Source organism: Trichosurus vulpecula, chromosome 2 (assembly GCF_011100635.1).
Source record: "Trichosurus vulpecula isolate mTriVul1 chromosome 2, mTriVul1.pri, whole genome shotgun sequence".
Lineage (NCBI taxonomy): Eukaryota > Metazoa > Chordata > Mammalia > Diprotodontia > Phalangeridae > Trichosurus > Trichosurus vulpecula.
Genome location: NC_050574.1, coordinates 121,578,001 through 121,603,203, shown reverse-complemented (window position 1 = coordinate 121,603,203; position 25,203 = coordinate 121,578,001). Strand labels below are relative to the sequence as shown.

General features: G+C 40.5%; 1 protein-coding gene across 1 annotated transcript in view; it reads right to left on the bottom strand.

The window, feature by feature from the left end:
- Positions 1 to 227: 227 nt before the first annotated feature.
- MAP6 (microtubule associated protein 6) overlaps positions 228 to 25,203 on the bottom strand; it is a 71,681-nt gene continuing 46,705 nt past the window's right edge. The window contains exons 3-4 of the mRNA XM_036742630.1: positions 7,907 to 8,120; positions 228 to 434 (exon numbers count right to left, since the gene is read on the bottom strand). Coding sequence (XP_036598525.1) covers positions 228 to 434; positions 7,907 to 8,120 — 421 coding nt within the window. The remainder of the gene's footprint in view (positions 435 to 7,906; positions 8,121 to 25,203) is intronic.

Below are 25,203 nucleotides of genomic sequence, written 5' to 3'. Positions count from 1 at the left end.
AATCTGTGATGTTAGCAATGAGGCTTTCTAGCCAGCCATGGGAAAAGAAACCAACAACCCCTCCCCAGCCTCTCCCTCCCCAAAAAGCTTCTAACAGGTTTATAACCAAAGCAGATTAGAAGCTCTAATCAATTTTGTGGCCTTTATTAAAAAAAGGAAACAAATAAACAACCCCCCAAAAAACCCAAAGGAGAGAAGAGGGGGAAGGAAGGAAGGTGCAAGGAAATTTACTCTTTTGCCTCAGCCAGTTTATTGTTCATCTCTTTACTTTGCTCCTTGTCCTGTGGCCCAGCCCCGCTGGCTCCGCTCGCTGTTGGGCCCTTTTTCTTGGTGCTCCGGCCAGATGTCAGCTGCTTCTCTTTGGCCTTTTTCAGCGGTTTATGGCTTGTCGGGGTCTTTTTTGGTTTGGGGGTCGGAGCGCTGGGCTTTTCCACCTGAATGGGTTAATGGACAAATCACGTACACAGAGACACGGAAACACAGAAACACGGAAGAGAAAGGCAGGAAAATGGATTGAGAGGAAAGACATTAGACTTGTAATTTACCTGCTGCTTTTTGTCTCTCCCTGTCCCTCCCCCAATTAATTATAACAAGAAGAATCTGGAGCAACTGTAACAATGGCTCACATTTACATAGCATTTTAAAACTGATGATGTTCTTTGTTCATGAACAACAATGTGAGATAGGTAGTGCAGGTTTTAGTGCCCATTTTACAGATGAGGAAACTGAGGCTGGGAGTATCCATTGCCACCATCCATCAGAGTGGCTAGGGCCACATCCAAGAAGGCAACAGTAAGAAGTGAAACACATGGCCTGAGGATGCCTAGCTTAGTGAACCCTGCCTTTGATATACGATATTCTGAATATGTCCTCCTTGTGGACTTGTGACTCATCTGATTCAGCTGAAGCCCTACTCTGACATTGTTTGCTGTTTTAGGACAGGGCTGTGTCACACACAACAATCATCTCATCGTCATCATTTCCATCATTAGTATCACCATCATCACTATCAGCAACATCGCCACCACCACCACCAACACTTCCATGATGCTGATTTCTAGAGAGCATAAATATTAATAATTTCCTCCCAACTGCCCTGTGAGGTAGGTGATACCTCTTCTCTGTCAGTCTCTCATTTTCTCTCTCTCTGTCTCCCTCTGTCTCTCTGTCTCTGTCTCTGTCTCTGTCTCTCTCTCTCTCTCTCTCTCTCTCTCACACACACACACACAGACACACACACACACGCACCCATTCTCTCTTTCATCCTCTCTCTCTCACACGCACACACACATTCTCTTTCATTCTCTCTCTCTCTCTGTCTCTCTCACACACACACATTTCTTTCACTCTCTCACATACATACACATTCTCTCTCTCAGACACACACACATATTTCTTTCTCTCATTCTCTCAAATACACACACATTCTCTCTCTCACACACACACACATTCTCTCTCACACACACATATTCTCTCTCTCTCTCTCTCTCTCACACACACACACACACTCACACACACACACACACACACGCACACACACACACACACACACCCCTACCTCAGTACATTGGTTTTTTAAGTTAACTGTACATCTTTGCCTCTGTTCCCCTGGTGCTGACCATGGGCTCCTGCTCTCCCCCCTCCAAATTCCAAAGCAGACTCCATGGAAGTCTGATAAGTTTCCACATCTGGTGAGCTCTATGAACTTCAAGGGGCAGTGTACCTATGGTCATTTGGCCAATTAGCAGAAGAGCCAAGGCATGACCTTGGTCTCCTGACTGAGCCAAGTGCTCTGTTCACTATAGAGATTAGCCTCTTTGAGGCGCTCCCATCTCTAGAGTAGGCCCTTTAGTATAATATCCAATACCAGGATTTGACATTTTGGTTGCGAGGGTCTGACAAATATCTGTGGACAGTAAGCAAAAGCTTCCAGAGACAAAATTTTAAACCTGAAGTCAGAAGAGCTGGGTTAAAGTCCTACCTGCAATAGTTACATCAGGGCTGTCCAACCTTAGGTTTTTATTGAAACAATAGATGATATATTTTGATTTGCCACTTTAGTGAGAGCTCTGCGGTAGCTTGGCTTCCTTTACTAAAGCATTTATGTAAATTTCTATGCTTGTAGGTGGGCCACATTTTGGACAGCCCTGAGTTACATGACCATGGACAAGTTACTTAATACTTCCCTCAGTCTCAGTTTCCTTTTGTGTAAAATGGACCTAATAGCAGGCACCTAACTCACAGGGATGTTCCAAGGAAAAGATTTTGTGAATCTTAAATTCACCTGAAATGTGAGTTGTTATTTTAGTGTATACTTAAAAGAAAAAGAACGAGCTTACAACTGTCAATGAAGAGCCTACACAACATTAATTCTCTTGCAGTCAGCTTTACTGTATGGCCAGAAGATGTGTTGGAGTCCTGAGTCATGTAACGTGATTTATGCTCTCTACTTCATTTGGTGGTTGTGGGAAAAATGTTTTATAAGTGCAAAGTGTTATAGAAATGAGAGCAAGTGTTGTAGGATCATTTTACATAATTGTAATTGGGGTGTATATATATATATATATATATATATATATATATATACATACATTATATATATATACACACACACATACACCTGTAAGTAACATGGTGGTGTTGTTATTTGTCATTTGTTTTCAAAAAGGACCAATGACATAGTTAAGATCTGCTATTGCTAGGCTTCCTTCTTTCTCACTCCCTGCCCCCCCCCCATTATTCCAGTCCATATTTTTGACCTTTGTTTCCTCCATATGATGAATTTAGTTATTTTTTTCTAGCTCTACAAAGTAATCTTTGATAGTCTTATTGGTATGGCACTAAGGAAGTTAATTTAGGTAATACTGTCATTTTTTTATTATATTGGCTCAGTCTATCCATGAACAATTAACATTTCTCTAATTATTTAGGTCTATCTTTATTTCTAGAAAGAGTAGTTTGTTGTTGCATTCCTATGGCTCCTGTGTGTGTCCTGATAGGGACTGTATATACAATGCTATAAATACTACATTCAGTAGTTTTTAAAAAGATATTTCTCTATCTTTTCCTGATAGGTTTTATTGGTAATGCACATAAATGTTGATAATTTATTTGCAATTTTTTTATCTGGCAATTCTGCTGGTTATTAATTAATTATTAGTTGACTCTAGGATTCTCTAAGTAAACCATCATATCATCTACAAAAGTGATAATTTTGTTTCCTCTTTGTCTATATTACCATAGCCAGCACTTCTAGTACTGTATCTAACTGTACTAGTGACAACGACCACCCTTGCTTAACCATTGGAAAGAACTTTGTCTATCTCTCTCCATTACATATAATGCTAGCTCTTGGTTTTAGTTAGATACTACTTACCATATTAAGGAAAAATCCATTTACTCCTATGTTTTCTAGTATTTTCAACAGAAACAGGTGTATCTTGGCAAAATATTTTTTCTGCATCTGTTGATATGTGATTTTTCTTGTTCTCATAATTAACATGATCAATTGTGTTTGTGGTTTTACTTATAGGACATATCTAATCTATGCTCTATTCTCTCCTCTGATAGTACTACCACTCTGGTGCAGGACGTCATTACTTCACAGTTGAACTATAGCAGGTGTGGGGAACCTGCGGCCTCAAGGCTATATGTGGCCCTCTATATCCTCAAGTGTGGCCCTTTGACTGAATCCAAACTTCACAGAACCAATCCCCTTAATAAAAAAAATTTGTTCTGTAAAACTTAGACTCAGTCAAAAGGCTGTACTCAAGGACCTAGAAGGCCACATGTGGGCTTGAGGCTGCAGGTTCCCCACACCCTGGTCTATTGCAATAGCCTCCTGGTGGGTATCCCTGCCTCAAGTCTCTCCCTACTACAAATCCATCTTTCACTCAGCTGTCAAACTGATCTTCCTAAAGCACAGGTCTGACTATGTCACCTCTTTTCCTCCCCACCCACCTTCCCCATTCAGTAAATTCCAGTGGCTCCCTATTACCTCCAGGATCAAATATAGAATTCTGTTTGTCATTTAAAGACCTTTATAATCTAGTCCTTTCTCATCTTTCCAGTCCTCTTATCCCCTAGTCTCCTCCACGTATTCTATGATCCAGTGTCGTTGGCCTCTTTGCTGTTCCTCAAACAAGACACTCCATCTCCTGATTCCACGTGGAGAAGGCTCTCAACCATCACTTGCTTCATCATGTCCTTCATGAGGGCAAATCTTTTGAACTCCCATCATTATTTTTCTATGTCACTGCGTTTACAGGTCTTACCCAATCCTCTTTTTACCCCCTGTTGTACCTCACTTTTAGAAATATTAATTCATGAAGAAAGCAACATCAAAAGGAAGCTCTAGTGTGTAGTGGGGATTGCATTGTATTTGGAGTCACAAGGCTTGATCCTACACTCTGTCTTACTCATTTTACTTATCTCTCCTAAAAACAAGTTATCTTGACACTGGTTCTAAGTTCTTGAGCTAGGCGCTACCCAACTCTGGGGACTCATATGTCTACTTTTTTGCACTGGAGGTAGTGCTGGAAGATACAACTCTTTCCAGCCCAAGATGGTGTCCTAATAAGCAATTTCACCCAAGACAAAACCCAGTATAAGGTCTATATCTCTTACCAAAGACATACAACCAGCCCCCTAGAGTGTTCCTTAGCAGCACTTTTTCCTTTTCTCTTCAGGAGCAACATCCTCTTCTACCCCCATCCCAGTCCCTTCCCTCAGTTGCTTTTATCTTATTCTTCCACAACCCCCTTATTGAGAGACTAAAGCAATTATTTTCACTTCTCTGTTCACCTAGAGACTGGGTGAGGGTACATCTCCTGTTTCCAGAGCTCTTACCTTTACAACTTCCCACCTTGCTATCTTGCCCTCAAAAGATATTGATTCACTTATGAAGGACCCTAGGGTTTAGTCCACAGAGGGTTAATTTAGCTCTCCCTCTTTCCTTCTGGGCTTCTTTAGTGCCTCTTAAAGCTTTTTGTCCCTTGATAATGTCTGTTCTCTATATATTACCCCATGAGTTCTTTTCTTTAAACAACAACCACTAAACATGAGAAAAATGATTTCATTTCAAATGAAACCACTTTTTGTAATAATTGTATTTACCTTTGCTATATTTCTTTCTCACTGGGTATGTCTGTAAGTTGCATATTGTGCTCACCTCTATGCTGCTATTATTATTATAATTATTTTATTTTTCCCTTCAGGAATGCCTCTGATACCTTTTGCTGAAAGCCCACCGTTTTTTCCCTGCTGGATAGTTGGGCTCAGCATTGTGGGATACACTGTTGAGGACTGTGTTAACCTTGACCTTCTGTGCTTTTTAGAAATACTATTTCCTTCTCTCCTTTTATTTCTCATGACTACAGAGCTATTCTGGTTATCTGAATTGATGTTCACCTTCACAGCTAAAGGTCTTTCTTTTGGCTGCTTACAAAATTTGTGGCTCATTTAGCCATTACATGCTTTGGAGTTTTGAGCATGGATTTTTTTTCCTCCAGTACCAACGGACAGATTTACTCTCATAGTACTCTGTTGTCTTCATCTAATAGTTCTGCTCAGTTTTCTATTTTTTCTTGTCATATGATGGGTTTTGTGATTTGTCATATTTTTCTCTAGGAGAATTATGATCCTTATGTTTTCTTCGTGCTGCCAGTGCCTTTGGCTTGTACAGAATTCATGTGTTCTCTTAAAATTGCTGCTTTTGCTTTTCTTTTACAAAATTGTGTTCTGTATTTTGTATTTTCATGTCTCAAATGTGTCATTGTTTCAGAGTCTAATTCTGTGAAGACTCTCCACTGTGTCTTCTAACTTTTGTACTTTGTTTTTTAAAAAATGTCCTACTTTGAGAGCTCTGATTTTTAACCTAATTTAATTCCTAGTGCCTTTGTGAACGTTTTACTTATATTTTGAACCATTCTGGAGTTTCTTGTCATTTCATGACCTCTGGGGAATTCACAGAATTCTCTTTTTCCTTGAGTATTTTTGATTAATTTTCCATTGTAGTGTAATATTTTTCCCATTGTGTTCTGGCCTCCTTTTGAATTCTGTCTCATTTTCTTTGTCTTTTTGTGCTACTCTGTTGGTGTATCTGCTTGTGAGTTAGGTTTGTACTCAGGCTTCCTCCTTTGGACTTTTGGTCTCTTGTCCTTTTCCTTGTATTCCTAATTGCTTGTTTCTGCTCTCTTCCCTCACTCTTTGGCCTCTACCCTTTCTATTTCTTCATAGGTTGGAAGTCCTCAGCCTCCTAGTACTGGCATGTGTGCCCAAGGCTCTTCCCAGAGTAAACTTTAGGAGACTGAAGACTGGCTCCAGCTGGATGTCCATCTCCCTTTCCACAGTCGCCATTCTTTCTCCCTCTCGATGGCTATCCACAGACAACATCTTTACTATGATGCTCCCTCCCCCCCACCTCCCACCCCCAACCAGTCATTCCCACATTCCTTAGGGTAAGCGAGTAGTATTTGTGGCTGCCTTCTCTTGCAGAATGTTATGGGGATAGTTCAGGCCAAGTCACTGATGTGGGATGCCTGGGTAAGGACCTTCTCAAATAATCCCTGAAGCACATGCCTACATGACTGCACAAGCTGGATACACACTGATGGGCATATGAGATCTTAAGTACTATGGCTGTCCAGTGTTATTTCATGAGTTGCTTTTTTTTTACCTCGTGTAATACATTTCTTACCTTGGAGATTCAGCTCTAGTTAATACACAATGTATTTGTCACATAATTCCTTTTTCTGAGGACTTCAGGTTTATGGAAAACAACTACTCCACCATTTTGCAATGTGGATTCCTTTAAAAAGGATTCTTGCATGGCATAGTCTCCAGCCTTCTCCTCTTCATTCTGGTTGTCCTTCTCTGGCTTACTGTCCCTACCAAGATGTGTCATTTTGTGATATGAAAAGAACAATGATACCTAGAGCATTATACTATCAACAATGAGATATGGAATGCAATGCAGGAATGCAAATGCAAATGTAGACCTATGAAGAAATAGAAAGGTCAGGACTAGAGATCCCATTACAATGAAAATTTCTCTATAATGAAATAATTTCATTTAAGTAATATTCAAGACAATTATAAATAGCAGCAAAAATGCAAAAGTGCCTTGTGGATCTTTGTAACTGAATTTGATATATCTGTTCTTCAGTTTAGATGCAGTGAAATCAGTAGAGTTTTGGGGGGGAAATCTGTGTCTGGTGGTAGTACAATCAGGGAGCCAGTATAGTAGGATTATGGGAAAGGGAATCCTACAAGTGTGGACAAGCGCTCAAATGAGGGCATCACCTTCTCTCCCCTTAGGTCAGGGAGTCTTGTGTTGGACCCATACTATACTGGGTCCCACACTGACTGTATTGATTGGGGGAAGGAGCAAGAGTGGCATGTGAGACCTCAGTGTAGCAGAGCACTGTTAGCTCTCGGGAGTCTGATGAGCTGGGCACCATTCCTTGTGTGTCTAAATCTGTGCTCCCTTGAGGACAGAGAGAATCATGCATCGGGTTCTACTGGAGTATTAAGCCATAGAGAGTATATGGAAGGGATTACTCTATGTCACAAGGTCACTGAGTACCAGGCTTGGATTCAGGAGACCTGGGTTCAAATGTTGCCACAGACACTTCCTAGCTTTGTATTCACAGGCAAGTCACTTCACTTTCTCTTAACGACCATGTCTTCATTGGGACGATGGGTGTAACAACACTGGCACTTTTTACCTCATGGGTTATTTAGAAAGAACTTGGCAAATCTTAGAGCGCTTATCAGGGTGAATTATCACTATCAGCATTGTTGTTTTAACTGCACCTCTGGCAACACCTTTGGAGTCCTACCCTACGCTTCAGGGTGGGCCTGAGAGTACAGGAAAATGTCTGTGTGTTTCTCCATGTTGGCTCACCTTAGATGATTCCTTGAAAGGTTCACTGTAGAGGCTGCGGATTCTTCTGCGATCGATGACTTTATTATCTGCTGGTGTGGGCTTGTTTGGCTCACCCTTGAACTGAGAACTGTAGCTGGTTTCATGAGCCATCTTGTCCTCTGGCGGCTTGTACTGGGACTTGGCTCGGATAGGTTTCACAGGCTTAATATCCGTCCATGCTCTGAATTCATTCCTGCAAATCAAAAAGCATGCACAAAGACATGAAATACATTTGTGGCTAGACACTTGGACAGCAAAGCAGAGCAAAGAGTGCTTAGAATCACTGAATCTTGGACGAGGATGGGCCTTACAAGACATTTTAGCCGACCCCCTGTTTCATGCATGGATTCTTTCTACGATCTCCTTGGTGGGTGGGGTCATCCATTCTCTGCTTCCACACTTCTGACAACAGGTCATAACTACTTCATGAGGCAAGCTATGTACCCTCATTGTTACGGTGTTCTTCCTCATATTGGGCCAAAATGTGCCTTCCTAACACTTGTCACTATTGGTCTCTGGTTCTTCGGAGTAGGGTCACATAGAAGAAGCGTAATTGTTCTTCCTCATGGTAGATCTTCACATGCTTGAAGAGAGTGATGGTACCTCCCATAAGTTTTTCCCTCTTCCAGGCTAATATTCTTACTTTCTTCTACCAATCCTCCTCGAGCATGATTTTTAAGTCTCCCCCCACCCAATCCTGGTAACCCTCCTTTTGAATTTTCTTCCTTCCTTCCTTCCTTCCTAAAACATTTATTTGCTTTTGGTTACATTTGAGTACCAAACTGTTTCGCTCCCTCCCTCCCAAACCCGCACGAGAGAAGACCAACATCTGACACAGATATACCTGTGAAAATATACAATCCATAGTCATGGCACCCTTTCTAAACAGCATCCACTGCAGCCTGCTGCACTGCATGCATACACTCAGGCAACAAGCATTTATTAAGTGCTTATTGTGTGCCAGGAACTGTGCTAAATGCTGGGGATACTTAGTAGGTGTGTGACTTTTGGCAAGTCACTTAATGGCTCTGGACCTCAGTTTTGTCATCTGTAAAAATGGGGATAATAATAGAGCTGACTTCACAGGATTGTGAGGATCAAATGAGATAGCTTATATGCCGTGCTTTGCAAACCTTGAAGTTATATAATAATAATAACAATAATGTATGCTTATTGCTATGACTTTTATATAATATTTTGCAATTGACAGAGCACTTTCCTCACAAAAACCTTGTGCTAGGGGTACTACAGATAGCATTTATCTCCATTTAAAGATGAACAAACTGAGGTTAGGATTCAAGAGGTGAAATGACTTGAGTCAAGTCACATATAACTATCCAGTTGTGAAGCCAGGATTTGAACTCAAGCCTTAGGACTCCAGGTCCATGACTTTTCCCACTGTACTCTGCTTGGAGTGCACAGTAAACATTACTCTGGTTGGAGGAAGTCATGCACACATAGTTAAGTCCACAAGCATCTAATGAGCACTGCATGCCCAGCACTGTACTAAGCCAATCACAAAAGTCATAGAATGTCTGGCTGTGAAAGGAATCTTAGAACAAGGAACACAGGATGCCAGAGTCGAAAGGGACTTTAGAAACTCAAATTCCATTTGACATAGTAGTTAACTGAGGCCCAGGAAATGACGTACACATGTTATGTTGCTCCTGTTTAAGGCTGTGGACATTTTGATGACAATCATTAAATAAATCACAATCCTAACTAAACAGGGCAAGGGGACCACTGTCCCAAGTCTCCAAGTTTCAATCATCAGCAATGAGTAAGCAAAGGATCTTTTCTTGACAACTCTTTCACACTACTCCACTCCACCAGCTTTCTGAGCTCACAGTGGTCTGATCAGCCACAGCCAGATGCACTGTACGTTGACCCCAACACTGTGATATTATTTGGGTCCTCTTCAAGCATGGAGGACAAACAACTCCTCTAATGCTGCCCCCAAACCAGACAGCTCTCTGACCCCATGGAATGTACCTTAGGTCATCTGGTCTCTGAGTGTTGCCTTACGCTCTTCCCTGTGCCTAGAATGTCTTCCTTCCCTTTCTTTGCCTATTGAATTTCTCACTGTCCTTCAACGTTCAATGTTAATATTGCCTCAATTTGACAGTTATTAAATAACCTCTATGTTGAAGACCTTCTTCTTTTGCTAAGTACCACTGGACACCTTCCTGATCAAACCCAAAGTTCACAGGTTCAAAGATTTAGAAGCCAACCCTCCCATTTTAGAGATGTAGAAGGCTGAGGCTTAGGTTAAGAGACTTGCTTAGGGTCATATAGAGAGGAAGCAGAAGTGGGTCTGGAATCTAAGTTTTTTCTGACAAGACCAGCATTCCATTAACCACACTACCTCTGGTTGATAAGAATCTTCCTCCTCAGATCTCGCCTGGGACTTTGCTTCCACCTTTCTTATGTGCTCTTCTATTAATGGGTATGACACATAACTGTGTTTAGTTACTAAAATGTGAGCTCCGTAAAGACAGAGAAATGCCTCATCTCAAGTTTGTACCTTTCCTGCCAATGCTTTGCACTGAAGCATTATTGATGGCTGGAGTCTATCCAGTGGCATCACAACATGGCTCATCTGGAAACGGCATCAGCTGTGCCAATATAGCCCAAACAGAAAGGTCATAAGATCACAAGGAGAGCAAAAGTTGAGAGAAGGGATCCTCTTTGGGAGTCTGGAGGAGAGCTAGCCATGGAGGAAAGAACCCTGCTCTTAAGAGGGAATCATTCTTCACCTTTTCCCTTGCCCCTCTTCTGAGATTCAGACTGGCTAGCTTACTATCTAAAGGCCACCAGCAATGTGGCTGATCCTTCAGTCATCTAAAGTAACTATGATGGCATGACAGATAGAGCACTGAACTTGGGGTCAGAAAGGACCAGAGTTTAATCCTGACTCAGAAACTGGCTAGCTGGGTGATGCTGGAAAGTCACTTTTGTCTCTCCGACATAAGCTATTTATTTTCCACATATGTCTCCTGAGAATTTTGCTTTCAGTCACAAGCAGTGATACCACCTCTGTCCCTGACATCTTCAGTTTCTTGACTGTGACTTCAAAATCCTTAGTACTGGACTCTCACTGACTGCAATATAAATTGAGATAGGAGAGCTAATAAATCAGCAAGGATCAGCTTGATACCTGCTAATATCAAAGAAAGATTAAATAAAGTGCACCCTGGCTAACTGAGTAGTCAAATGCTCCTTAGTCATTTTGCTTGCCCTGGCTAACCAACAGAACCTTTCTGAGAGGGAAGATCATTCCAGCTTCTACTGAAGGTTTCCCTTGGGCATCTGGAGGCATTAGGGACTTAACATGCAGAGCTGAATAGGCTCTATGTGCATAGTTGCTATGAGAAAGCTGATTTTGATTAAAGGCCAAAGGTACCACTTAGTACCTTTTGTTATATATTTAGAATATATGAGTAGCTAAAGTTGATATTGCTTTGCCATGTACAAAATCCTTCACACGTATTCTTTCATTTGATCTTCATATACAGCCTTATGAGGCATATATACGGCAAATACTATTCTCCCAACTTTATAGATGAGGGAAATTAGGCTCATTGTGATTAAGTGCCTTACCCAAGCTCATACAGTTATTAGAGCAACATGAAAGTGAGGAAGAAGAAGAAATGAATGGAAAATGTGAATTGCTATCATGATGATGTATTCTTTTCCCTGAAATTAAGGGAGAAGGAAAGGGTAGTTAGGTGAAACAGTAGATAGAGTGCCAGGCCCGAAATAAGGAAGACTGATCTTCCTGAGTTCAAATCAGGTCTACAACACTTACTAGCTAGGTAATTCTGAGCAAATCACTTAACCCTGTTTGTGTCAGTTTTCTCATCTGTAAAATGAGCAGGAGAAGGAAATAGCACACTACTCCAATGTCTTTGCCAAGAAAATCCCAAATGGGGTCATGCAGAGCCAGACATGGCTGAAACAACTGAACAACAACAGAAAAGGGAGAGGGGATGGTAAATCTAATGTTAAAAATGCAATAGTAGGCGTTTCAAAGGGAAATAGAAGTGTTGTTTTCTTAAAACAACAAAAAAAACCCAAAGAAACAAAAAGGTAGCAAAGATTATGTTTAATTATAGGATTTTAATTTTTATACCATGGTTTTAAATACAGAAATGACTGGTTCTTTAACAGGGATGAGACAAACAAGGACCAGTAGAAATGTATTTGCCTGGAGTCTTTCAAGCTGAATCCAAAAGGCCTTAAACTGAAAAAGAACAAAGGGATTTCTCACGTACCAAACTAGATACCATAAGGCAGGGGTCCTTAACCTGGGGGGGGGGGGTGTGAACCTGTTTATTTTTTTTTCATAACTGTATTTCAAAATGATTGTATTTTGTTTTGTGCATTTAAAACCACTATTCTGAGAAGAGATCCATAGATTTCACCATGACACACAAAAAAATTTAAGAACTCATGCCATATAGTATACCTATAATGTAGATTTTCACAGGACCCAGAATCCAAGAAAGGAACCAGCAATAAAAATGATGGTCTTACATGGCAATATAGAATTTGCAGAGTATGACTAATAAGCAAGATAAACTATTACTGTAAATCCTAATGTGAGGAGGCATATTTGAAATCCTTGTTCTAGTCATCACTAAGGCTGGGAAGAAAAGGATACATGAAAGGAGACAGAGGTGGTGAAGCAGAATTGGGAAAATAAAAAACAGACATTTATCCCTTCCACATAGAGGAGGTTCTAGAAAATCCGTGTAAAATTTTTTGGCCCTTAGTACCAGAGAAGAAGGGAATGAGAAGAGAAGTCTGAATTATTATGATATTAAAAGATAAAATATGTTAATATTATACAATACTATTCATACTTTTATGCATTTTTGAGTTTCTGAACTTTCTGTGTTGTCTGCTGGCCTTTGCACGACACTTGCAGCTTCCACAAGACCCCCCCCCAAAATTCCCATTTAATTTCTTTTGACAACCCACCATATTTCAAAACTGCGATGGGGAAAGCCATGATGTGGAAGGGATAACTGTATATTGCTTTGAGGAAATCTGCAATGGAGAAGAGGAAAGGGGGGCATATTCTGACATCCCCAAAACAGAATTCCTCTTTCCCCCAATCCACCTTTCTATCAAACTTCCCTATTTCTGTCAAGGGTACCATCATTCTTCCAGTTTCTCAGGTTAATATCCCTGACATTAATCTTTACTTTTCACTTTCCCTCATCTCACATGTTCAATCAGTTGCCAGATCTTACCATTTCACATTTCACAATATCTCTCTATTTCCTTTCTATTCTCACAGCCCCCACCTTAGTTCAGACCCTCATCACCTCTCATTTGGATTGTTATAATAGTCTCCTAATTGGTTTTCATGTCTATAAGCTCTTTTGTTTGCTATTTTTAAAAAATTACTTTTTTTAGTCAGCAAAAAGTTTCCTCTTTCTCCCTCCTTGCTCCCCAATCTTCCTATTGAGTTAGAAAAAAACAAAATCTCTGTTACACATGTATGGTTAAGCAAAACAAATGTCCACATTGGCCACATTTTAAAAAATATCATTTTGCACTCTGAGTCCATCACCTTTTTATTAGGTGGGTGGCATGTTTCTTCATGAGTCTTTTGGAATCATGGTTGGCTATCATGCTGATCAGAGTTCCTTCAAAGTTGCTTATCTTTGTAACATTGTTGTTATTGTATAAATTGTACCATGGTTCTGCTTGCTTCACTCTGCATCAGATCTTTATAAAAATAATTTTTATTGATCTCTTTTGCTTTTTATATCACCATAGTGATGGACCCCAGTATCCCTTCTCTTCCCCCTTCTAGGGAGCCCATAAAACATATAGTATTTTAAGATAAAGAAAAAAGGAGGGAAAGAATCAGCATACTCATCAATACATTGAAAAAGTCTGAAAATATTTGCAAGGTGCAACACTTGTGGACCTCCCACCTCTTCGAAAGTTGTGTTGAGAGTATCCTCAAATATCTCTCTTTTTGAGACATGCTTCTTTCCTTATAATTTTGCAACACTTACTTTTGATATTGTGTGTGTGTTTATTCTTTCCATTTATATTATTGTAGTTATTTTTGTATCTTATTTTATTGGCTCTGCTTGCTTCACTCTATATCAATTCATATAGATCTTTCCATGCTTCTCTATATTTATCACAATCATCTTTTCTTCTAGTTCCATAATATTCCATTACATTCACGTATGACAATTTATTTAGCCATTACCCAATTGATGGGTGTCTACTTTGTTTCTAATTCTTTGATATCACAAAAACTGCTGCTATATTTTGGCATATATGGAAGATTTTATTCTTATCAAGGCTTCCTTGAAAAATAACTTCAGTAATAGAATCTCTGGGTCAAAGAGTATAAACATTTTAGTCATTTTACTTGCATAATTCCAAATTGTTTTCTAAAATTGCAAACCACTTCACAGTTCCACCAAGAATGCAACAGTGTGCCCATCTTCCTATACCTTCTCTAACATTGACTATTCCCATCTTTTTGCATATTTTCCAATTTTCAGCGTGTGAGGTGAAACCTCAGGTTTTTTTAAAATAGTGATTTGGATCATTTTTTCATGTGATTGCTAGTAGTTTAGCATTCCTTTTTTGAGAATGTGTTTGTTCATATCCTTGGATCATTTATCTATTGGAGAATTGCTTTCTACTTGCATACTTAGTTATATGAGATAATTTTCCTTAAACTTTTTCTCCCTCCCCCTGGTGCATTACTCTTCCTTTCCCTTCCCATTCTTCTTTTAAGATCACTAAGATATAATCTAATTTAGATTCTCTCTATGACCCTTGATGATGATAGGCTTCAGAGGAGATACACGTATCATCTCCCCACACTAGAATATAAACACTTTGTACTTGTTTAGTTTCTTATGTTTGTTCACATATGTTTAGCTTTTTAACAAACAGTTTCTCTTGATTTCTGTGTTTGCACTTGTTTCTGTGCAGCTCTAGTTGGAATGCTTGGAAGTTCTCTATTTTATTAAAGATCCATTTTTTACCCCTGTAGGATTATATACTCAGTTTTGCTAGATAACTTATTCTTGGTTGTAAGTCCATATTTTGTGCCTTCTGGAATATTGTACTCCAAGTTCTCCCCTTCTTTATAGTTGTGGCTGCCAAATCTTGTGTGAGCCTGATTGTAGCTCCTCAGTATTTGAATTTTTTCTTTCTGGCTGCTTGAAGTGTTTTCTTCTTTGAATTAGAAAATCTGAATTTAATCTATAATGGTCCAGGGAGTTTTTATTTTCCATAGTTTTATTTTATTTTTTCTTTCAGTAGGTGACCAACAATTCTTTTTATTTCTACTTTGCCCTCTACTTCTAAGATATCTGGGCAGGTTTTATAAATGCTTAAAATATGACATACATCTAGCTCTTTTTGGGGGGGGAAGATCATATTTTAGTTGTCCAATGGTTCTTAAGTTATCTCTCCTCAATCTATTTTCATAGGCCAGCTGTTTTTGCTGTGAGATGACATACATTTTCTTCTATTTTTCTATTTTCTTCTATTTTTCTATCTCATAGAGTCATTGGCTTCTATTTGGTTCATTAACTTTCTTTTTTTTTTGCAGGGGGGAAGGCAGGGCAATTGGGGTTAAGTGACTTGCCCAAGGTCACACAGCTAGTAAGTGTGCCAAGTGTCTGAGGCCAGATTTGAACTCAGGTCCTCTCAACTCCAGGGCCAGTGCTCTACTCACTGTACAACCTAGCTGCCCCAGTTCATTAATTTTCAGGGAAATTTTTTGCTTGGGCAAAGTTTTGTACCTCTTGTGCCAAGATATTAATTCCCTTTCAAATTCTTCTGTAGCTCTCTTTTCTTTTTTTCCTCAAGGGCTTTCATTTTATTAATAAATATATCTTACCCTAGTTCAAATCCGGCCTCAGACACTTGACACACTTACTCGCTGTGTGACCTTGGGCAAGTCACTTAACCCCAATTGCCCTGCCTTCCCCCCTCCAAAAAACAAACAAAAAACCCTCTTGCTTCATCTCTTTTAGGAATTCTAGTTGAATTTGTGCCCAACTTTTGTTTTCCTTTGAGGCTTTGCTTGTAAATGTTTTGGATACATTCTCTTCTTCTGGGTTTGTATCTTGAGAGCCCCTGTCATTTTAAGAGCTTTTAATGATGGGATCTTTTTTTGTTTGCTCATTCTTCTAGACTACTTCCTGATTTCTTATGCCATACAAGAGTCTGGCATACTTTTGGAGGGAATGTCTGGTCCTGCTGCTTTTTTCTTGGGGTATTGAGTGTTGTGGTATTTCAGGATCTTAGGGCCCAGTCAAGGTGGGGATTTGAAAGTTTTCAGTGTTCCAAAAGTAGGCTGATCTAAGGTAGAGTCTAATAGTAGCTCTCCTGGTCTGAGCTCTGCAAGTTCCTGACCTGGTTTGGGGTCTGAGCAATATACCTGTCAGATTGCCCTATTTGGATTTCCAGGAGACTGTTGCTAGACACAGGCATTATCAGCCAACTGGAAAACTCTGCTAGTTCAGAAAAACAGAATGGTAGGCTTCCATTTACACCAGGATTCCTGACCTTGTTATTCCATTGCAGGCTTTGGACTGGGCTGGAAGCTGGAAGTAAGAACCCACTCCACTACTGCGCTCTGAGCCACATAGCCATTGCTTACTTCTGAACTTGCTCCTTGCTCAGTAAACAGCCTATGGCCTATGATCATTCTTCACCCTGAAATACCATCCCTAGGTGCAGGACCCCCTCCTTGGTCCACCTTGAAACTGTGACCTGGATCTGGGAGACGAACAACAGAGTTGCCAGTTGGCCTCTGCTCCCACACCCTACACATGTTTGGGCCCCTCTATGCTGGATCAGAGACCTCTTCTTGCTTTGTGTAGCTTTTCCCTGATCTAGAAGGTTCTATGTGGCATACTCTTGGCTAGACCCAACCCCCATTGTCTATAAATCCCATCTCCCTGGGCTAGAAAAAATGTGTCACTGATTTTTTTCTATTTGATAACGAGGATTTTTATCATCGTTGCTGCCAACAACACCAATCGGGATTTGGTCTGGTGCATTTTCTAGATCTGAGCTCACTGTACTTCTTTTTGTTGCTCTGCTGCTTTGGCTCTGCCTTCTTTGGCATTTAAAACCTTTCACAAAGCGGCCCCAGCCAATATCCAACCAGCCCCACCTGACACTATTCCTCTGCTCCCCTTCCCACACTCTATGGTCTGGCCTTTTCTCTTTTCCTCACATGCTCTATCTCCTCTCTCAGTGCCCAGTGTGCATTCCTTCCTTACCTGTGCCTCAGAGAGTCCCTCATTCCTTCATGATTTAACTGAAGCACGACCTTCTCCTGAGGGCCTTTCCTGATCTCAACTGCCAATGCCTTCTGGCCACATCTTGCACTTAAGTCCATTGCATTAATTTTATATATTTTTGTGTGCATACGTATATACAAATATATACACACATACGCATACACATATATATTACAGTACAGTTTCCTAATGATATTGTATTACAGGTATTTAAGTTCTATAATACTTACATATGTACATGTTGTCTCTCCTGATAAAATGTAAGCTCCTTCTGAGTACACTCACAGAATCACAGATTTAGGGCTGACTAGGGATTTTTTCGCTTTTTGTTTATATCCCTAATGCTTAGTATAGTGCCTGGCATATAACCAGAGCTTAATAAATGCACGTTTATTGATTGACAAGCATCCTAGATTTCAGGAAAGCAGATTTTAAAGGGTTTTGGAACAGAGGTTTTTAACCTCTTTTGTATCATAGTCTCCTTTGGCAGTCTGGTGAAGCCTATGGATCCCTTGTCAGAATAATATTTAAAATGCATAAAATAAAATACATGGGATTTATATTGAAATACAATTATAAAAATATATAAAATAGGAGAGGATTCTGGGAAGATGACAGAGTAGGTCAGAAAATTCCAAGCTCTCGAGATTTTCCCCCACAAAAGAGATAAAATAGCACCTTAGGGGGAACAAAGTGCAGGTAAAGATAAATATGAATAGGGGCACAATAGGGACGATTTGAGAAGATCAGAAGAAAAATCCCAGGATGAGGTTTGGTCTGGGTGAAGAGTGAACACCTCCGGGCTAGGGTCAACTTTAACAACAAGTAGTGCTTAAACAACCAAGCAGCGAGCCCTGGAGTTAGTTGGTTTGAGAGGCTGCCTGGGCCCACCCAAACTTTTTATGCCCCCCCATAGTGAAGAGAGTTGGGCGTCTGAGCCTAGGAAGATCGAGGGAACCTCTGCTGACAAGGAATGCCAGAGCCAGCTATGCTGCAAAGAACAATGGGGGTGAGAAGGAACCAGCTCACCCCTGGGAGTGCTGAAGCAGTGGGGCAGAAAAACCCTGTCTGTGGGCACTTACAAGAGGGTGGAAGTTTGGCTTTGGTTCCAGACTAGAGGGGAGAACTGAAGATCTGGGGCAAGAGGCACCATTTCCCATACCCCAGGGCTAGAGGTGATTACAAAAATTAAGCTATTATCACAAAAAAATGCACAGGCAAAGGAGAAAGAATCCAACCATAGAAAGCTATTATGGGAATAGAGAAGACTAGGGTTCATCTTCAGAGGAGGATATTGAAGCAAAGAAACCCTCTTCTACTCCAAAGAGTAACGTCAAATGGTCACCTCCTCCAAAAGAATTTATAGGAGATCTTTAAAAAGATTTTAAAAATCAGATGACAGAGATGAAAAAAAAAAGAATCCAAGAAAAACAAGAAGATTATGAAAGGAAAGTCAACCAATTAGAAAAGGAGAGCCAGAATTGTGAGGAAAATGATACCTTGAAAATTAGAATTTGGCAAGGTTAAGCCAGCGAAATTAAGAAATAATTAAACAAAATATGAGTAATGAAAAAATAGAAGAGAAAGGGAAACATCTTATAAGAAAAATAACAGATCTGGAGAATAGATCAAGAAGAGAAAACAAAACAATTGGACTAACTGAAAGCTATGATTAAAAAAAAGAATCTTGATGCGATAATACAAGAAATAACTAAAGAAAATTGTCCTGAAGCATTAGAACAAAGGGGAGAAAGTAGAAGTAGAAAAAATCCATCGATCACCACTTAAAAGAGATCTTATGAGGAAAACTGATAGGAATATTACAGTCAAATTCCTAACCCCCCAGCTTAAGGATAAGATATTAAAAGCAACAAGAATAAAACAATTTAAATATAATGGCTCCACAATTAGAATCATGCAAGACTTAGCAGCAGAGACATTAAAGGACCGCAGGTCTTAGAACACTATATACTGAAGAGCAAAAGCACTGGGGCTCTGGCCGACATTATCATACCCTACAAAGTTAAGCATAATCCTGAATGAAAAAAAAATGGACATTTGATCAGCTGTCAGACTTCTAAGACTCTGTTAAAAAAAGCAACCTGAACTTAATACAGGATTTGATATAGAAAAGCCAAGAGAAACATAAGGTACATATCAAACTGACTACAAGGGATTCAATAAGGGCAGACCATTTACTTTTTATATATGTAAAATGCAAAACGTATGTCTAAGATTCTTATTAATAATTGGGTAGCTCATAAGAAAGGCTAAGGTAAACCTGAATATGATATGAATTTAAAAAGTAAAACCATTTAGGAACAGCTAAAAAGAGTAACTATTTTATACAAATGAGGTGCAAGAGGAAGAATCAATACAGAGGAATTAGATGGGGGAGGAGGGCTGGTAGTTCTGGTAACCTACTTTCATTGGGAATGGGTTTAAAAGGGAGCAATACATATATATTTAGAAGAGTATAAAAGTCTTCTAAATTCAGAAGAAATAAAATGGTAGGGTGATAGGGAGGAGAGAGAGGACAGGGGAAGGATTTTTAGAGGGGAGCGCAAGAGAATAGGTAAAAGGGGGTATAGAATGACGTTTAGATCAATGGGAATGGGAGGATAAGGGAGGGATCTCCAGAGGGGAGGGTGAGGGAATAGGTTATAGGGGGATATAGGAGGGTGTTTAGATTTGTGGGAATGGGAGGATAGCGGAGGGATCCTCGAAGGGGGGGTAGGCAAGTAATAGGAAGGCAAGGAAGTGGGTAGAAGTAGAGGAGGAAGGAGGAATAGGAAACGAGATAGGCATAAACATAAAAATAAAGATCAGGAGTAGAATGTGTTTGGGAAAGTATGTGTCTCTATATGTATGCATACATGTATATGTGTATGTATATATCTACAGCTATACAGAAATATATCCATACTTAATTGTAGCCTCGGGGTGGGGGAGAGAGGGGAAAAAAGAACAAAGTAAAAAAGTGCACCACAGAAAATAAAAGAAAACTTACAAGGAAGCAGAGAAAAGATGGACAGCTCAAAACACAACGTGTAGTATTTATCATACAGGCTTTCTTGAAATGAAAATTTATCGTTACATATTTTGAATCCTCTCATGTTCTGATATGCATATGGCATGCTTTTTTTCTTTCTTATTTTCTATTTAAGTCCCAATATTTGAGTTTATGCTATGTTTTTGTTTCTTTTCTCTATTCTATATTTGTGTTCTAGTGTTTAAGTCTAAAATACAATAAAAATAAATAAAAAATAAAAACAATTCATAATAGAAGGAGATACTAAATTTTAGTCAGGGGTTAGTGAAAAAAAATACACATTCACAGACCCCAGGTTAAGAACTTCTGGCTTACAGAAAGGATAGGTAGGATTCCATGACTCTCAAGAATAAAATATTGAAGAATGAAAGAAAAAGAATGTCAACGACCAGGAAAAGTGGGAGTTGTCAAAGGAGACCAGTGCGGAATTCACTGACTGACTTAGATTTATTTGAGAGGCATATAGAAGAAGGGAGGAGAATTGGTGATGACTAGAAAAACATGACAGTATGTTAAAAGAATAGTGACAGTTCAGAATGAGCTGAGCTTGGTAAGGAAAGCCATGGATAATAACACGGGTGGTTGGGGTTTTTCTTAAAGCCATATTAGGGAAAAGAGGAAGAAAGGAATTAAATTTAGATCAAAGAAGAGACATTACTGCTGCTGGAAGTTAATGGGAATGTGATAATAGAGGACTGAGATAAGACACTGTAGCCCACTTCATAATTTTCTTCTCTTCTTGTTTTTAATATTAATATAATATTAAGAAAAATGATCTTTGGATTGGAAAGGCTAGAAGAAAAGTGGCTAATGGGTAGATGATCCTCAAGATAATTTAGGAGATAATAAGAAAGCACCCAGTTATTCTGGATGGATAGAAGTCTCCAGATCTGGATAAACTATATCCTTGGGTATTGAGGCAACTGGCAGATGTGATTGTTGAGTGACTGGCAGTGATCTTAAAAGGCAGTAGAGAGCTACATAGGACTGGAGAAGAGCCATTGTGCTCAGTCAGTCAGTAAGCACTTATTAAGCCCCAATTATGTGCCTGGAACTGTGCTAAGCACTGGGGATGCAAAGAAATGCAAAAAGACAGTCTCTGTCCTCAAGTATGGGCAGCTAGATGGCACAGTGGATAGAGAACTAGGCTTAGAGTGAGGAAGACCTGAGTTCAAACCTGGCTTCAGACACTTCCTATCTGTGTGACCCTGGGCAAGTCACCTCACCCTGTTTGCCTCAGTTTCCTTATCTGTAAAATGAGCTGAAGAAGGAAATGGCAAACCACTCTAGTATCTTTGCCAAGAAAACCACAAATAGGGTCAGGAAGAGTTGGACACAATTGAAAAATGACAGTCCTCACGTAGTTCACAGTCAAATGGTAGAGATAACAAGCAGAATATTATGTACAAACAAGCTTTATACAGGATAAATTGGGAATAATCCATAGAGGGACAGAACTAGAAGTGAGGGAGACTGGGAAGGGCTTCCTGTATAAGAGGGATTTTAATTAATTTAATTTACAGGACTTGAAGGATGCTGGTCTTGAACTTTCAATGGGCTTAATTTCAAGACTCAGCCTCCTAATACATCTTAGCCATACCTTTCATGGGTCTTAATTTTATTGTTTGAATTTTGTTTTCAAATTTGTTTGAATACTGTTTTACTATTTGAATTTTGATTTCCTCCTCCATAGAGGAAAGGTTGATTTTGCAGGATGCTTCGGTAGCTAATTTTGTGCTCAGTAATTCGAGGTTGGCAGGCTCTGTGGAACTCACTCTTCTTGTCTGTCTGGGAGCTATGGAAGTGGCTAAGCATAAGGAACCATGGAGCATTTTTGAACAGGACAGTGACATGGTCCAACTTATATTTTAAGAATATTAATTTGGCAGATATATGAAGGATAGATTGGAGAAGGGAAAGACTGGAAACACGGAGACTATTTAATATTGCAGTCATACAGGCAAGAGACGATAAGGGCTTGAATTAAATTGGATTGGATATGGGGGTGAGGGAGAAGAAAGAATCAAGACTATGAGGTTGTGAGTCAGGGTGACTGAACTGGATGGTGGTTCCCTTCAACAGAAATAGGGAATGAAAACTAGAGAATGAGTGGGTTTGGAGGAAGAAATCAGTGCATTCTATTTTGGAGATGTTAAGTTTGGGAAACAGGAATTCATGACTCACTTCCCCATCAAGTTAGTTGACAAACACAGAAAGAAATCGGAAGGAAATCCCAGGTGGTACGGTAGGTGATTAGAGTACTGGGCAATGGAATCAAAATTCAAATTCAGCCTCAGAGACTTACTTATTAGCTGGCTGATCTTTAGCAAGTCACTTAACCTCTGTCTGCCTCAGTTTCTTTATCTGTAGAATGGGGAAAATAATAGCACTTACCTCCCAGAGGTGTTGTGAGGGTCAAATGAAATAATATTTGTAAAATTTGCTAGTACAATGCCCGGCACATAGTAGGTACTCAATAAATGTTAAGCTATTATTATCACTATTATCACTAAGCTACTGAAAATTTCCCTGAGCCTTACCTGATCATTTATTACTGAATTCTCCCAGACACACACTGAAAACTGCACACAGTGTGGGCTGACTTGCCAATCATACACATAGAATGAGGATAATGAGTCTTTTGCGCATTCAGCATTTCTTTCATGTGGACAAATAAATAGCTGTCTCATACCTGTTCTATACTGTACACAGACACTCTAGCTGTGAGCCACACCTAAGCTTTAAGTGATTTCTCCCAGGGTTCTGGGGTTGGGACATTAAGACCCAGAGTTATTGAGAAAGCCCAAATCCTTTCTTTAGAGGCCAAGACAAACCAGTTTGAGTGTGATCCTGGAGCTGGGCCCTCTTAGTGTTTTGTAAACCTTCAAGTATAAAAGATATTTGAGTTGTTTTTTAATATTACTATATTACCTGCTCACAGATGGGCAGCTAGGTGGTGCAGTGGATAGAGCACTGGCCTTGGAGTCAGGAGAACCTGAGTTCAAATCCAGCCTCAGATCCTTACTAGCTATGTGACTCTGGCACCTTGTTTGCTTCAGCTTCCTCATCTGTAAGATGAGCTGGAGAAGGAAATGACAAACCACTCCAGGATCTCTATCAAGAAAACCCCAAATGGGGTCAGGGACAGTCGGACATGGGAGAAAGTGTCCTGAGCCCCCTTGGTCTGTAATGACACCTCGGTGCTGAATGTGGTGCAGACCTAGTTGAAACAATACTGCCCTAAACTATGTGAGGGTGCTTTCTCTCAAACTCATCTCCAGTTTCTAGTCCAGCCTGGGTTTCTCATCTGCCACCCCTCACATTATCACTGTCAGTCCACTGCTTTCCAGCATAGGAATCAAAGAAGCAGAGCTACAATGGCACCAAGGCTTTTAGGCCTTAAGCACAGAAATGGAGAAGGAAGGTTTGAAAATTTTTCCATGGTGCACAAATAACAAATGTTTTCTGAAAAAGCAGGCTCGACCGAACATGAACAGAAAACGCTAACTGCTGATACAGAAGGGATGTACTGGCTGTCGTTAGACTCCATCCCGACAGTATCAAATGTGCGGAGTCTCACAAAAGTAACACTGTCTACTTACACATGACATGTCCCACAGCTCAGAAAAGGGCAACAACAAATTGCTTTCTGATATTCTAATGTATTTTAATATGACGGAGAAAAGTGTGTGTGTGTGTGTGTGTGTGAGAGAGACAGAGAGAGAGAGACAGAGAGAGAGAGAGAGAGAGAGAGAGAGAGAAAGAGAGAGAGACAGAGAGACAGAGACAGAGAGAAAGAGACAGAGACAGAGAGAGACAGAGAGAGAGAGATAGAGAGACAGAGACAGAGAGAGAGACAGAGAGACAGAGACAGAGAGAAAGAGACAGAGACAGAGAGAGACAGAGAGAGAGAGATAGAGAGACAGAGACAGAGAGAGAGACAGAGAGATAGAGACAGAGAAAGAGAGAGAGACAGAGAGAGACAGAAAGAGAGACAGAGAGAAAGAGAGAGACAGAGAGGGACTGGAGAGAGAGAGAGAGAAGGGAGAGACTGGAAGAGGGGAGAAACGGGGAGAGGAGAAAGATGGGGAGAGGGGAGAGATGGGGAGAGGGGAGAGAGAAGAGAGGTGAGGGGAGGAGAGGGGAGGGCAGTAGAGGGGAGGGGAGGAGAGTAGAGGGGAAGGGAGGAGAGGGGAGGAGAAGGGAGGAGGGGGAGGAGAGGGGAGGGGGAAGTCGAGAGAGAGAAAGGAGAGGGAGAGAGACACACAGAGAGAGCACAGAGAAGAAAGATACAGACAGTGGGGGGGGGGGAGAGAGAGAGAGGAAGAGGAGAAAGACAGGAAGAGGGGAGAGACGGGGAGGGGAAGAGATGGGGAGGGAGAGGAGAGAGAGGAGAGGAGGGGAAGTGGAGAGAGAGAAAGGAGAGGGGGGGGGAGGAGAGAGATAGGGAGAGAGAGATAAAGAGAGAGAGGAGAAAAAAAGAGGAAGAGGAGAGAGAAAGAAGGAGAGAGAGTCCAAGGGGGTGGAGGGAGGGAGGGGAAGAGTCTTTTTTATTATGCACAAAAGTATATCAGTTGAAACCTGCTCTGTGTGGGTGCTGGGCTTGGCTGTGGGAGGGGGGAGATTGATAGGACAAAGCCCTCACCCTGGGAAGGTTTACAACTCATTGGGAAATTTGGCTTTCGTTGGGTTTCCTAGGACACAGCTAAAGGTACTTCCGAGATCATCTGGGTCAGTCTCATTTTACAGATGAGGAAACCAAAGCCCCCAAAAGTTCAGTTCACTTTATTCAACAAATAATCCTGTCTAGACACCTTCTCCCCCTGGAAGATCCCTCCATCTCAGCAGCCCGCCCCCAGTGGCGAGCTCTCTGTCCCCTCTGAGGCAGATCCAAGTATTGGCTACTGCCATTAGTG